This window comes from Leptonotus elevatus, chromosome 9 (genome assembly GCF_054856555.1).
Source record: "Leptonotus elevatus isolate MCC_2025b chromosome 9, RoL_Lele_1.0, whole genome shotgun sequence".
In the NCBI taxonomy this organism is placed as follows: Eukaryota; Metazoa; Chordata; class Actinopteri; order Syngnathiformes; family Syngnathidae; genus Leptonotus; species Leptonotus elevatus.
This window is the reverse complement of record NC_141247.1, coordinates 23,519,362-23,535,274: the sequence shown is the minus strand read 5'-3', so window position 1 is coordinate 23,535,274 and position 15,913 is coordinate 23,519,362. Positions and strand designations below refer to the sequence as shown.

Here is a 15,913-nt window from a genome sequence, read left to right as displayed (position 1 = left end):
TATAACGACGTCCTGAATAATCAAGGCACGTCCACAACGGCTCATGCTAACAAAGCTCCCTCGTAAAATTACTCTTTTTTTTTTTTTTTCCTTTGAATTAGCAACTGTTTTTCCGAGCAGACCTTATATATCTTGCAGACGAGTCCGAGTTTGAAATGCAAAATCCAGTTTTTTTTTTGTAATCATTTGTAACTTTTACCAATATAGCCAATATTAAATTCATTCATATCAACACAAACTATTCACGACAGTCCCGAACATAGAAGACATTTGCTTCCGTTTATCAATAAAGACTTTTTCAAGACACGCTTGACATCCCTTAACCCGCAAGTCTCTCTTCGTCCTCACATGCTGGCTTCTAAAAGCCAGCTTATGATTTATTTAGCCTCCCAGCGGCTGCTGTTATATCCCATTTTCCCTTGAACACGTTTTGGGAGAAAAGGGTGGAGTTTGCCGCGTGCTCGGCGAGTCAAAATGGAGCAGGCGGTAAGGAAAAGGTAGGCAGCCGCGTGGCAAGCAAGCGGTCGCTCGTTGCTGCAGCTGGCGCGCGATATATACGTGACGGCGCCGTTGGATGACGGAAAGCCACAAAAAAAAAAAAAAGAAAAAAGAGTCCATTCGTCAACAGAAACTAAAGATGGAAAGAGGACGAGAGAAGGATCAAAAGATGACAAGAAGCGAGCCCTTTGACATTAGCGGGTATCAAGAAGAAGAGAAGCGGAGAGGCGGAGGATCACAGGGAGGGAGGGGGGAGGAGGGAGGGGGAGGAGGGAGGGGGGAGGAGGGAGGAGGCAGGCCCGCCCGCATTCATTATTAATGGAACAAATGTCTGACTGACTGACTCAATTTGGGGCTTGGCTGTTTCCACACCAGCGAGGTGTCACATTGACTTACAGTGACGATGGAGACGATGGGGACGAGGGGACGAGGGGACGAGAGCCTCACCTTGCTCTTATTCGTGCTTTGAAATCGGATTTTTAATTACTTTGCGGACACGTTAGAAACATAACGACTGTGACGTCCCGCTTGCCAAATAGTGAGCCCGCAGTTGCTCTCGTTACAGTCTCATTGGGAAGACATTCGGGCTTGAGGGACACATCGGATTTTTAAAACAGACAGACGATCGAGTCATTTGGATGATGTGGAGAAAAAAAAACTGCAGTGCTCGATTGTGGCAGGTGACTCGGGTATCATTAATAATACGAACAAAATAAAATAATGAGCTTCTAGTTGTTTATTGCCATTTGCTATTTTTGAATATTTTTGGAATAAGCAGAAGATAATGGACGGATGGATGGATGGACAGACAGATGGATGGATGGATGGACGGACAGATGGATGGATGGATAGGTTAGTTGGATGGATGGATGGATGGACAGTTGGAGGGATGGATGGATGGATGGACGGATAGGTTGGTTGGATGGATAGGTTGGTTGGATGGATGGACGGACTGATGGACAGATACCGTTTTGGGCTATTTGTGGACGGATGGCTGGCTAGATGGATTGGATGGATGATTGGATGGATGGATGGATGGATGGACAGTTGGAGGGGTGGATGGATGCATGGATGTATTGACAGACAGATGGATGGATGGATAGGTTGGTTGGTTGGATGGACTGACGGACGGATACAGTTTTTGGCTATTTGTGGACGGATGGATGCTAGATGGATTGGATGGATGGATAGATGGATGGATGGATGGAAGGGTGGATGGACAGACGGAGACAGTAAAAATTGACTTGCAATTTATGGCTATTTGTGGATGGATGGATGGATGGATTGGACAGATTGATGGACGGACAGATTAAAGGGATGGACGGATGGATTGGACAATTGGATGGATGGACAGACGGACGGATTCAGTGCAGTTTTTGGCTATTGTGATGGATGTATGGACGGTCGGACGGACAGACGGAGACAGTACAAACTTACTTGGTTTTTGGTTATTTGTGGACGGATGGACGGACGGACGTATACAGCACAAACTGACTTGCAGTTTTTGGCTATTTGTGGCTAGATCTGAATTTTGTTGGCAATACTGTTACTACTTCGAAGTGGAATATTAAATGCAATCAAGTGCAATCACATGACCTCACATTATTTTGTATTGTGGTCACAAATTTGACCACTTGGACCGGACAGATGGCGTGTGTGTGTGTGTGTGTATGTGTGTGTGTGTGTGTGTGTGTGTGCGTGCACCTGGCTTTATTAAAACGTCACACGGGGTGAATAAAGCGTGCGTTCCGTCCCGCCTTCTGCTGTGTATTTACGGCGCATCGTAAATCCCGCCGTCGAGCCTCTAATGAATTGCTAATGTCCCACATCAACCGTCATCACTCTCAAAAGCCAGCAAGCAAAAAGGTGAACGCGGCGTGACGACTTCTTCTCGAAAGCACCCTGGCTCAATTTTCATGCGGCTCCCACGTGCCCGAGTATCGAACCGTTTGCACCGGAAGCCCCGACGCTCTTGAATCATTCATGCGAGCGCATTAGGCAGCTCACACTGCGCCATCAGCGCCGCGGCGACGGATGGCGGCGACGGACGGCGACGATTAACGGCGCATTGTCAAGTGGAGTCAAGTTTGCCTCGCCTTGTGAAGTCATCGCTTTATTATGAAATCTTTTTTTTTTTTTAAACATTAGGATCATATTAGCCAGCAAACACGATTCGTCAGTTCACCAATTCATTTTCCAATTAGCTTCCGCGCTTCAAAGTTCATTTCATTTCTAGACTGTAGGGGGAGCCCAGGTACAACATTATTATTATTATTATTATAATTATTATTATTATTATTATTATTTCTATTTGCATATTTAAGCGGATGACACTTTCCCACTGCGAAGCGCCCCGTTGTCTCAGATCGCTTGGGGGCAACTCGTTTTCGTCGACAAACTACAAAAATCCCGCTGCATGGAACGCGCCAGTCGGGCAAGCTTATCATGGAATTCCAACGCACAATTTTCATCCAAGTGGTGACCGAGAGCTAGCTAGCTAGCGAGAAAACGGACCGCTGCAGGAAAACGGAGACTGTGGAGTTTTACACTTTGGCAACAAGCTTAGCTAATGTTAGCGCGCGTATTTCGATTTGAGTGCCCTCAAACGTTACAATGAGACCGCAAAGTAAATACAAGAAAGAAAAAAAAATCCTAGCGTTTATTTTTAAAATAATTGCCTATATTAATGATATTTAACAACGTAACTATAACAACTTTCAATTTCAACTTTTATTACGCTTAATAATACATTATATATATAGCAATTGTTTGTTAGCTCAAGTTTTTTTAATCGCAAAAACATAGAAAAGCAACATTTTTTATAGCAAAAGCATGTAGCAGACTCTCTTAACTGCTAACTACCCAAGCTAAACTTAGCTCCTCCCCTGCATACAAAGATCTCAGGACAGCCAAGACGCATCACTTCCAAATACTTCCTTGTCACGAATGCTGCATTCGAGGACGGTCGGAAGCCCGGGCTTTTCCGAGTTCAAACCAGGAAGTGTGTACGGGAACGACCCCTTGAACTCGGAAATTCCGCTTGCGAAGTCGGGAGAAAAAAAAAGGACCACGACTTCACCGACGGACTCCGAGAACGCAAGCTAGCTGGAGGTCAAAATGAGTTTTGAGGACCAAAATAAAAAAATATATCACTGTCCACCATTTTGGTTGTTTACCTTCACCTCGAACGCTTTCAGGTCGGAATTGGGAAAAAATCCGACTTCTGACCATCCTCGAATGCAGCATAATTACTACTTTCCTATTAGTGGTTTGCATCATTATGAGTTCAGTAAGCAAATTGAAAGCACCTGATTTTTTTTTTTCAATTAAAAAACTTGATTTAATGACCAAAGCGCTTTATCTCCCACTTGTGACCTTGACCGTCTCCATACCAACCACCGCAAATTCAAACATGTTTCCCGAGTGCTCAAATTGAAATGTTGATTGTATTGTATTTTTTCCCCCTCCCACTCGCGCCCTGACATCCTCTCCTCCTCCGCGTCCTCTCCTTTCTAATTTACAAGTTTTAACAGCAGCGCTCTTAACTTTTCCTGCTACGCGGCAACGCACTGCAAAAAAAAAAAAAAACGCCTGCAGACAAATGAGCTTGCGCAACACTACAAAAACAACAACTTTCAAATAATACCTCGGCAGGAACATAAAAATGCAAATTGGAAGAAAAAAAAAATGTGTGCATTGTGGAGCAACTTGAGTGCCTAATGAGCATATTTGTATGAACGTGCAGGATCAAGAACATTTGATGAGAAAAAGACACTTTGGCATGCAATGTTTTCCAGATGAGTCACTTAATAGACACTCGCTAAAAAAGTGAGGAAGAAGATCAAAATGAAGGATGAAACCTGTTTGATGAAGGATGGAGAGGATGGAGTAGGAGGAGGAAGATTTTTTTTTTTCTCCACTTACAGAATCTCCAGATCGCGCAGTGCTCGGAAAGCCCCATCTTCAATGCAGCTGATGTGGTTGCTGTCCAGTTGCCTACACACACACACACACACACACACAGACACACACACACAAGAGAGTCAAGGTCCGCTCAGCTGAGGGGGTGAGGAGGAGGGACTACAAAAAAAAAAAAAAAGGCATGAATGAGTGTGTGAGGAGGAAGAGGAGGAGGAGGCGGGGAGGTGATACCTCAGTAGTGAGCTCAAAAGTAGGAGACCCTTCACGCACGCACGCACGCACGCACACGCACACACACAGCGGACGGGATGGCCGCTCTCACCTCGGCGCGCCGTGATGTGTGAGCCGCCCCGAGGAGGAGGAGGAGAGGAAAAAGGAGAGCCGGGCGAGGAGGAACAGAAGTGGCCAAACGGCCGACGTGGCGGCAGCCTATCACCTGCTGCCTCGCTCGCCCAACCGCCAGACGGGAGAGAGAGAGAGAGAGTGAGAGAGGGCGGGAGAGAGGTAGACGCCCAAAGAGAGAGAGAGAGAGAGAGAGAGAGAGAGAGAGAGGGGAGGAAGTGGCCACCCTTCTTGTCTCTTCTGTAAATATTAATTGCATTTTCCTCCTCCTGCTGCTGCTGCTGCTGCCAATGTCATCTTTTATTCTTTCTTTCCTGTGTGTAGTGAAAGCGGGAGTAATTTCATTACATTAGGCCGGCCAATCCATTAAGGGCCTTTTACCGGCTCTGTCACTGAAACAATTTCATTAAAAGCAAAGCCGTCGTAAATCAAGCGGCAGTCACGACTTCCGTCCTTCCAAAAACACAGCCAGTCCACGCCTCATTGGCTAAACTCCCACATTGCGACCCCCCCACAACCTCATCCCCCCAACACCATCTTCACCCCCCCCCCCTCCCTCCCTTGTGCCCACTGTCATCCATCCTTGGCTTTTATTTTAATTTGCTCTTGGTAGACGCCATCAGTCCAGACCGCCACAACCCGAACCCCCCCCCCCCCCCCCACACTTTCCTTCCTTCGTTCCATCCGTGAACCCGACAACCCTGAAAACTTACGACGACTTCACAACGATTACTCACATTGTGTACTTGAGTACCAGTACTTGTAAAAAAAATCTGGTAAAAACACAACTGATCCAATTGATTTGTTTCCAAATACATGAAGGGACCCGGCCAGATTGTAATCGCATTACAATCCCTTTATAATAATAAATAACCTTTCTCTAAAAAAAAAAAAAGGAAAAAAAGACTACATGTCATTATAAATATTCTATTAATTTATTATATAAAATTTTATTCCTTGGCTCTTAGTTCAGCATGGATTGAGTGGGTCTTTCGGTATTTAAACAAAAAATGGTATTGTTTTTTTATAAATTATTTTTAATGCAATGTTTTTATTTACTAATATTTTAGTATTTATTTGCCTTCTTTTTTTTTATAGCACTTTGGAAACGCTTGTTTATTGGATTGGAGTTATTGAATATGAACTTTTCTTCTGTAAGTCCAAAAAATTAATAAATGCTGAAATCGATAGTCCAAGACGACTTTAGAGTGCCTCATCGTCCATGAGTGTGTGCATGTCACAGAGAAAAGGTGGAAAAGCAAAGGGGAAAAAAAAATTCTGACTGACAGCTGGCGTAGCTTGCTTTAGAGTGCCTCGTTGTCACTGTGTGGAAAAGACCCGTGACATAAAGTCGAGTCGCTAGAGACGAATATATTTTTGCAAAATATTTTTTACTGTCTGTTACAGTATATCGTTGCTGTCCTGTGAAAAAACCCTATTAAAAAAAAAATTCATTATAATTCTGTAATTTGGGAAAAAAATGTGGTATGCAGGGATAAAAAAAATCTGTGAATATAAACTCTTCCTCTGTACGTTAAAAGATAAATACTAGCACGATGACTTTAGAGTGCCTCGTCGTCCATGAGTGTGGGCATATCACAGAGAAACGGTGGAAAAGCAAAGGGGAAAAAAAGTCAGACTGACAGCTGGCGAAGCTTCCTTTAGAGTGCCTCGTCGTCATGGAGTGGAAAAGCCCCGTGTCAGGCTTGAAGCAAATTATTTTTTACTGTCTGTTACTGTATATCGTCACTGTCATGTGGAAAAACACTTATGTCCGTTTTTGTCTTTAACATTTTTTTTTAAAAACTTTTTTACGTTTATGGGATGAAACTGAATGCAGACATCCCAAAAATGTAAAATAATAAACTTGTTTTTAGAACTTGGCACAAAAAGAATAAGAAAAAGATCATGACATGTTTTTTGTTGTTGTTTTTTTATAGTTCATGCTATCAATTACAATAACAAATGTCGTAATGTCTCCTTAGTGGGCATCCTGGATTACAGGCATGTCGCCACGGCAACATGTTAGCTGCCTTTTAACAGAAGATGGAGGAGAATTATTTTTTTTAAACTCATTAAGGCTGTCATTTGGGGATTTTGTTTTTAAACGTTGTCTTCTTTGCGCATCTTTGTACATAAAATTGATGATTTATTTTTGTTTGTTGTCCTTCCATTCAAGGGTAAATTATATCAGCGTTTTCCAATCTTTATTGAGCCAAGGCACTGCTGTGTAAAACGCTACCTGAACACAAAAATATTATTTGTTTATATGCAGAGCTGCCAAATCCAGGTCCAGAGAGTAAAAATCCTGCCACAGTTTGGCTTTAGCCTCTAGTGCTAGTTAGCTAGCTCCCTAGCTAGCTTCCATGGTGCTCATTTAACGTGCGAGGGAGCTAGCTAGCGCCCGTGGTGCTTGTTTACCTGCTAGGGAGCGAGCTAGCTAGCTAGCTAGCGCCCATGGTGCTCGTTTACATGCTAGGGAGCTAGCTAGCTAGCAGTACTAGAGGCTAAAGCCAAACTGTGGCAGTGTTTTTACTTTCTGGACCTGAATTTGCCACCTCTGGATGTGGATGAACAAACAGCTTCACTGTATCTTTTGCGATCGAGTGGAAGAGATTTTCATTGCTGTGTTTGTCATTTTACATCACTGGCGTTGATAAGTGAACAACAGTACATTATTTGACGTGAATAAATTAAGTAATTATTTTCTTGTGCCTTTTCCCGGAAATGTCTTTCTTCAGGTTCTTGATTGGCTGAAGTTGTCGTCTGGCTAGGGGACTACAGCGCCACCTCCTGCTTTGGCATAGCGCCCATCAAATAAAATTTTCGCAACAGCAAATGCAAAAAAAATTCATAAAAGCTTAAGTGAGAGCTAATTTATTTTTTAAAGGGTTAGGCTTACTTTTCAATTTAATGATTTTTGTTTATTAATTTTTTTTGTCCAATGATTTTTTTCCCTCCAGATTTGACTAGTTTTCCGTTTTTCCTCTAAAAATTTTGTTTAACAAATTTTTATTTTTTTTATTTTTTAATTCTAACCTTTAATTGTAATCTATCTTGCATTTGGTGGAAAGGATGTTGTTGTTTTTTTGGTTTTTTTTGCTGGACAGAGATCATCTTTACTGTGTTAAAGTGGGATATAAATTCAAAGGGTTGTCTAATAAAAACATATATATATATATATATATATATATATATATAAAGCACATCTTTGACCTTTCTGAATCATCTCTTTTGCTTGGTTTGTTTGTCCATCAGTAGGATTATACAAACCCAACCTTGTTGAATATTTTGCTGCATGGGCCAAACATCTGGCTAACGTTGTTGGAAAGAAAAACACAAAAATAACCCACAACGTTGTGTTTTCAATGGCTGCGGTGAAGGTACACGCTCAACTTTTGGCGTGCGCATCAGGGCCATAAAAAAAGTGTTGATTTACAACAATGCGCATTTTTCACGTACGTTTCGTCCATCCACTTGCCAGCTGTTGCCGGTTTAACACTCAGATGAGAATACAAATTGGTGCCTACGGGCCAACATTGGACTCGCAACATTTGCGTTCCTCCGAAGGGCTGGCAGAAAATGGCATGGAGAGCGTAGTGTAGCGTGAGATAATGTAGTGTTCAACATAGTTTCATGTATGAAATGAAATGAAAAATGAAAGTGAAGTGTCCACAGATTTGAGTCCAGTTTTTATTAAGTGAAGTCAATTTTTGTCTTTTTATTAGTCGACAAAAATCTATACTGATTTAGTCCCAGCTATTGTTTATTAACTCATTCACTGCCATTGACAGCAATAGATGTCAATAATTAATTTGCACTATTTCTATTAGTTTTAAATGTTTTCCCATTTTTGTTAACAATCTTTTTGGGGGGGATATTTAGAACAGATATAACATTTGTTATTAATTATGAGTTAACTAGTGAAGTAATTCGATTAATTACAATTAAGACTTTTAATTGCCTGACGCCCCTAATTTTTAATAATCTTTTCTTTTTTTTTAAATGAAGGATTTTGTTATTAATTGTGGGTTAACTAGTGAAGTCATGCGAATATTTACAATTACAAATTGTAATTGCCTGCTGCCCTTAATTTTTAATCTTTTAAAAAAAAATACAGAGAGATATTTTTTAATTTTTAAGCTTTTTTTTTTTTAAGAAAAGATTATAAAAAATTTGAGGAGTCAGGCGATTACAATTTTTAATTGTAATTAATCGCACATTTTAAATCTGTTCTAATACAATTTAAAAAAAAATCTAGGTTTTCATACTCTTGTTAACAAAAGTGGGGAAAAATGTTAAACTAATAGAAATAGTTCAAATGAATTTTTGACGTCTATAGCCGTCAGTGGCAGTGAATGAGGGTTTTAGTCCGGTGAAAATTTTTTGTTTAGTTTTCGTTGACGAAAGTAACTCTAGTGCGGACTACACTACAGATGGACCAGAGGAAGCTAATGGCAGAGTTGTCTCAGGAGTTTAGAAAAAAAAAATTACGAGATTACAAATGCACATATTCAGAAATTTAAGATGAATCTTCTGCCACATTCGATTTATTTCTTTGACCACTGCGGAGTTTCTTTCTTTACCAAAAGTGTTGCCAACGCGCGCATGTACGATTGCATGCGATTACAAGGACAGGGGGGGGTGGGGGGGGGTCAAACTCGAGCTGGAAAAGTCATCGTATGTGTGAAGCGTCCATCACCGTTCCTCTCTTCAAAGTCTGGCTTCAATTTGGGGGTGACCAGCAACCCCCGCAAAGCTCGCCTCATGATCCTCTCTCGATGCGGATCGCCTACTGAGAAACTCAGCACCTCTCATGAGGACTAACAGCGTCTTATCGGATCAGTGGCCGAGCGAGCGTCTGGCGGCCAGCGAAGTCGCCTTTATCGCGTCGGCGGCCGCGTGGGATCGCGTCGGCTCTCCAGAAAGCTCACTCGGGCAATCCTTTTCCGGGAAACGAGGAGTAAGTTGAGGACCGGCGTGGGAGGCCACGTTCCTCCTCCTGATGCTAAATGGTTTCATCATCTGCGATATGATTGAATTCCTCCGACAGCTTTGTTCGCCAAGCACCCTGATTAGCAGCGACATGATTGCTATCAGTCGGCGATGAGATGCTTCTTTGCGGAGGGACTCCGTGTCTCTGTGTGTGTGTGTTAGATGCTTGTCACAGGGCAACGACTGGGGGACCAAAATTTAATTTCTTTCCATATAATTAGTGTCTTTAATCATGTCTATGATGAAGCCGATTGGCAGACTGATTCAGTCCCCCCCCCCCTTTTTGCGACCGTCTGGCGCACACGCGCAATCTTGCTGCTCCATCTGCAACCGCCGCAGACTGACGGAGGAGCGAGTTTGCCCATCGATGATAAATTGGATCAACTTTAACACAGAGCAAAAAAGTGGAAATTGTTTTTGGAGCCCGTTCGGACTATAATTGAGTAGGATTTGGTACAAAAACACAATTAATCCATTTCTATTCATTAGTAGGAAATGTAATTAGTTTGCTTGGCAAATAAACGGAAATTCCAACACATGGCTCAAGCGCCGGGTTCAAGTCCACATCGACCGAGACCAAGACTTTTTTTTTTAGACTAGACGGTATCAGGACGGAGACTTTTGGATGCCGAGACCGACACAAAACCAAGAACTCTTGAAGTCTTCCTGTTCTTTTTTTTTTCTTTTTAAAGAGCTCAGTATTGTTCATTCGGAAATGTCATCATCATTGCTCTTTATTTATTTTTTATTATATATATATATATATATATATATATATATATATATATTTTTTTTTTTTTTTTTTTTTTTTTTTTTTTGTATGAGTATGTGTATGAAATCTTCCTGTTCTTAAAGACTTGCTCTTTTTCTACAAGAAAGTGCACGTAAACCCAAACGTTCAAAATAATCAAAAAAGATGCTCAAAGTTGATCAAAACTACTACTAACTTCACTTTTTTAAGTTGGTGAAAATTTATAAGACTTAATTTGTACTAATAATTTTTGATTCAATTGAACTATCCTAGTTTTTGGGTAAGGATAACTTAAAAAACATAAATTAGCTGCAACTTATAAAATCGAGTTATTTCGTGATTCAAATCTTGGCTTCTATTATTTCAAAAAAGGTCATATTTAACAAATACAATTAATTTATATAGTACATACTGAAAATAAAACTTTATGTAATGTAATATTTTATATATTTCAGAATTCATTTAAATTGTTAATTTGTACATTTATTTTAGCCTGCAGTTGACATTGTAAATGAAAATCTGTTTTTTCCTTATCTGGTTAAATCATAATTTGTTAGATTTTTAAAAAACTGGTTAGCACGTCCGGCTTTCCTGGGTGGAGGAGTTTGCATGTTCTCCATGTTCCTGCGAGGATTTTCTCCGGGTACTCCAGTCTCCTCCCACATTACGAAAAATATGCACGGCAGGTTAATTGAACACTGGGTGTACCCGTGCCTGCTACCCGAAGACAGTTGGGATGGGCTCCAGCATTCCCGTGAACTTCCCGAGGACACCACGTACTTATGGTTTGGAATTCTATTATTAACCAGCAATTTTAAAACTAACATTTATGAATTAGTAACTGAGAATAATTGAGTTGCTGTAAGAAAGCTAATCTACTGTATCAAAAAAAATAAGTTGGGTTTAATCAAACCCTTCAAGTTCTGGAAAACGTAAACTTTTGAGTTAATCAACTCCAAAAAAGTGAGGCAACCGATGACCTCTTTTTCTTCTCCTGCTTAACTTATCGGGTTAGTGATGGTTAAATGGTCATTTTTCTCCGCTTTCCGAGCCCATGAGCTTGCAGCTAACGTAGACGGCGTCCGCATCAGAGCTCTGCATGCTGCTTCCCCCGCCCACATGCCAAGTCAGCACTTGGCACTCAGGCCAAGCGAGCCTCATCTGCAATAAAATCATCGGCGCGCGCCCGGCGCGTACGGCGCAACGGTTAAAAGCGGAGGCCCGTGCAAAGCACGTCCGTATCGCGCCGCGAGAAGCGCGACCAAGCGGCCATGACGTGACGAGTGAGGATGAAAACGAACATTCCGAGCGAGCTTGATGGTTTTCTTTAGCTGCCATTTTTTTTACTGCTCGGGGCTTTAATGCAGTGACTGCGGCGTGCACGGCGTGGCAGGTATTGGCGTGCAAAATAATGAGCCGTCTTTTTTCAGTGTTACGCAGGATGAGGAGAATGTGAAGTGATGCTGGCTGGCGGTGGCTGCTTCACAACTCACAACGAGGGGGAATAAACGCGTCGAGCTCAAGTTTCAATTAAGGCATCCCGGCCAAACTATCGAAGTTGTGGAAAATCTCTAAATGAAAAGTATCCCGTCCAGTACGGCGGGGCCAAAAACAATCCGCACATTTGCTTGTATTTAGAAACAAATTTACAAATTTAGTCAAAATCAGTATGATGATCTCCATAAGGATAGAATTTTGACACAAAAATTTTTTTGGGGGGGAACAAGGCTGTTTGAGGTCAGTCATGTCCAGAGTGCCGAATAGAAAACAGTTTCAGATTAGCTACATCGAGAGCATGAATAGAAAACGGTTTCAAACTAGCCACCACAAAGGTGTAGAAACGTATCTAAATTTCTCATTTTAGCTGAATAGATTTCATTTCATTCCTCTCAGACCTGCTGCAAAAATAAACATTAAAAACAAAGTAAATCATTTAAAACAATTGTTCAGTCCTCACAGATGTGAGGTGAAGTGCAGGTAATAATAATTATCGTCCAGAGAGATGAACAAAAAACTGTGACGTCAGCCACATCGAGAGCGCTGAATAGAAAACGGTTTTAGGTTAGCATGTTCAGAGTCCCAACGACAAAAATATTAGTTATTAACTACATCTAAAGCGCTGAACAAACAACATATTTGACATTAGCCACATCTAGAGCATTGAATAGAAAACTGCTTCTGATTATGTTTAAAGCGCAGAATAGAAAATTGCTTCAGATTCAGATGATGTTTTTAGAGCGCCAAATAGAAAATTGTTTCGGATTCAGATTATGTTTAGAGCGCTGAATAGAAAATTGTTTCGGATTCAGATTATGTTTAGAGCACTGAATAGAAAATTGTTTCGGATTCAGATTATGTTTAGAGCACCGAATAGAAAATTGTTTCGGATTCAGATTATGTTTAGAGCACCAAATAGAAAATTACTTCAGATTCAGATTATGTTTAGAGCGCCAAATAGAAAATTGTTTCAGATTCAGATTATGTTTAGAGCGCTGAATAGAAAATTGTTTCGGATTCAGATTGTTTAGAGCACCGAATAGAAAATTACTTCAGATTCATATTATGTTTAGAGCGCCAAATAGAAAATTGTTTCGAATTCAGATTGTTTAGAGCACCGAATAGAAAATTACTTCAGATTCATATTATGTTTAGAGCGCCAAATAGAAAATTGTTTCAGATTCAGATTATGTTTAGAGCACTGAATAGAAAATTGTTTCGGATTCAGATTATGTTTAGAGCACCGAATAGAAAATTGTTTCGGATTCATATTATGTTTAGAGCACCGAATAGAAAATTACTTCAGATTCATATTATGTTTAGAGCGCCAAATAGAAAATTGTTTCAGATTCAGATTATGTTTAGAGCACTGAATAGAAAATTGTTTCGGATTCATATTATGTTTAGAGCACCGAATAGAAAATTACTTCAGATTCAGATTATGTTTAGAACGCTGAATAGAAAATTGTTTCGGATTCAGATTATGTTTAGAGCACCGAATAGAAAATTACTTCAGATTCAGATTATGTTTGGAGCGGCGAATAGAAAATTGCTTCAGATTCATATTATGTTTAGAGCGCTGAATAGAAAATTGTTTCGGATTCAGATTATGTTTTGAGCACCGAATAGAAAATTACTTCAGATTCAGATTATGTTTAGAGCGCCAAATAGAAAATTGTTTCAGATTCAGATTATGTTTAGAGCGCTGAATAGAAAATTGTTTCGGATTCAGATTATGTTTAGAGCACCGAATAGAAAATTGTTTCGGATTCAGATTATGTTTAGAGCACCGAATAGAAAATTGTTTCGGATTCAGATTATGTTTAGAGCACCAAATAGAAAATTACTTCAGATTCAGATTATGTTTAGAGCGCCAAATAGAAAATTGTTTCAGATTCAGATTATGTTTAGAGCGCTGAATAGAAAATTGTTTCGGATTCAGATTGTTTAGAGCACCGAATAGAAAATTACTTCAGATTCATATTATGTTTAGAGCGCCAAATAGAAAATAGTTTCAGATTCAGATTATGTTTAGAGCGCTGAATAGAAAATTGTTTCGGATTCAGATTATGTTTAGAGCACCGAATAGAAAATTGTTTCAGATTCAGATTATGTTTAGAGCACCGAATAGAAAATTACTTCAGATTCAGATTATGTTTAGAGCGGCGAATAGAAAATTGCTTCCGATTAGCTGAAAAGAAATTATTTTAAAATTATTCATGTCAAAAGTACCAAAGAAAAAACACTTAGCCACATCCAAAATAGCCAAAAGAAAGCGTATTTGAAATTGTTTCATTCATTAGAGAGCACAGAATGTATAATGTCAATTATGAATAACAGTATTTATGTCCTTTTGTACAATATATGAAATCTGGCTCATGCCATTGGATACATCTAACAATGTGAGCACCGCACAACAACCCCTGTAAGGCTCCGCGACCATAATTTAAAAAAAAAAGAAAAAAAGGCCGCTCTGCACTGCATTGTGGGTAGGGGAGCATGAAGTGTGCAGCAGAAGATAGCCCGGGATAATGTGAAGGAGGAGAAAGGTAAATAAGAAGAGCCCACACTTGTGTTGTTTGAAGAAATGCCGTCTTGTGTTTTTGGTTACACAGCCAAAAGGTGCGCTTGTGCCGCAATGTCGAGCATGGGTGAACCCGGCGGGAGGGAAAGGGAAATCAATTTGATCAAATGACAAAAAAAAAATACATCGGCGGGAGAAGAGGCAGGCGGATGGAAAACAAGGAACGCTATGAGAGCGCGATGGCGCGCCGGATAACGCGCGTGCCGAGGTGCGATGCGAGGCCGCTGAAACGCTGGCAGCTTATCTGATGTGTCCGCGGCCGCATGCTTCTCCGCCGGAGTGGCTGCTGTCGTCGTGAAATATCCGTGGTTCATCAAGTTCACATCCACGAGGAGCACAGTGCTCAGTATTGGGAGTCCAAACGGCTTTAATAATAATAATAATAATAATAATAATAATAATCATCCACATCATAATGAATAACGAACTACAGTGGTGCCTTGAGATACGACGTACTTTGTGATCGCTACCTTAACTTCAAATAATCTTTCCTCATTAAAATGAACGGAAAATGTCATTAATTCGCTTCAGCCTCACTTATTGATATATATATTACATTTTAACTTCAAATAACGCTATGAATTATAGTACTTCTGTATCACTGAACTAAAAGATACAACTATATTTGTATTAGGTTCATATTTTTCCACTTTTATGTTGAGTATGAAAAACTGTGGGGGGGGGGGATTTTACATTTTATTTCACTGTACATTTAGAACAGATATGAATGATTAATCGTGAATTAATTATTAAAGTCATGCGATTAATTAAAATTTTAATCCACTTACACCCCTAATATATATATATATATATATATATATATATATATATATATATATATATATATCAAAAAGAAAAAAATAACAATATGATATTGCACTTATTTAAAACATACAATAATGACAAAATGTAAAGAACAATTTTTGCCGCATTTTTTTTGCTTCACTTCAATGGACATTTTTACTGCTCCTTCGAGCACATACATATACACGGCGACGGAGGAGATGGTTCAAACTACTCAGTAAGCTACAGTACTATTTACCAACATGGATTTTATTAGGGTGAATCCGATTCTGATATATATGCACAGTATGGGAGACGCCGATATTTGATAGGCCTAATCATTTGAAATTTATATATCATGGATCAAAAAATTTTTTGGGGGGGGGGGGGGTTCTTCAACACTTACCAATAATGAGAACATTCGGCAATAATCGGCCCATTTTTTTGTGTTAATGTGTTAAAAACAAATAAACAAAAATATAATATAAAAACAAAAAATACTATGTTTTTGTTATTTGGGTTTGTCAAAATGATGAAGTAAT

General features: G+C 39.9%; 1 protein-coding gene across 2 annotated transcripts in view; it reads right to left on the bottom strand.

Annotated features, from left to right (window-relative positions):
* slit3 (slit homolog 3 (Drosophila)) overlaps window positions 1-15,913 on the bottom strand; it is a 240,606-nt gene that overhangs the window by 108,453 nt on the left and 116,240 nt on the right. For both annotated transcript variants that reach the window (XM_086084418.1, XM_086084417.1), the window contains exon 6: window positions 4,423-4,494. In XM_086084418.1, coding sequence (XP_085940544.1) covers window positions 4,423-4,494 — 72 coding nt within the window. The remainder of the gene's footprint in view (window positions 1-4,422; window positions 4,495-15,913) is intronic.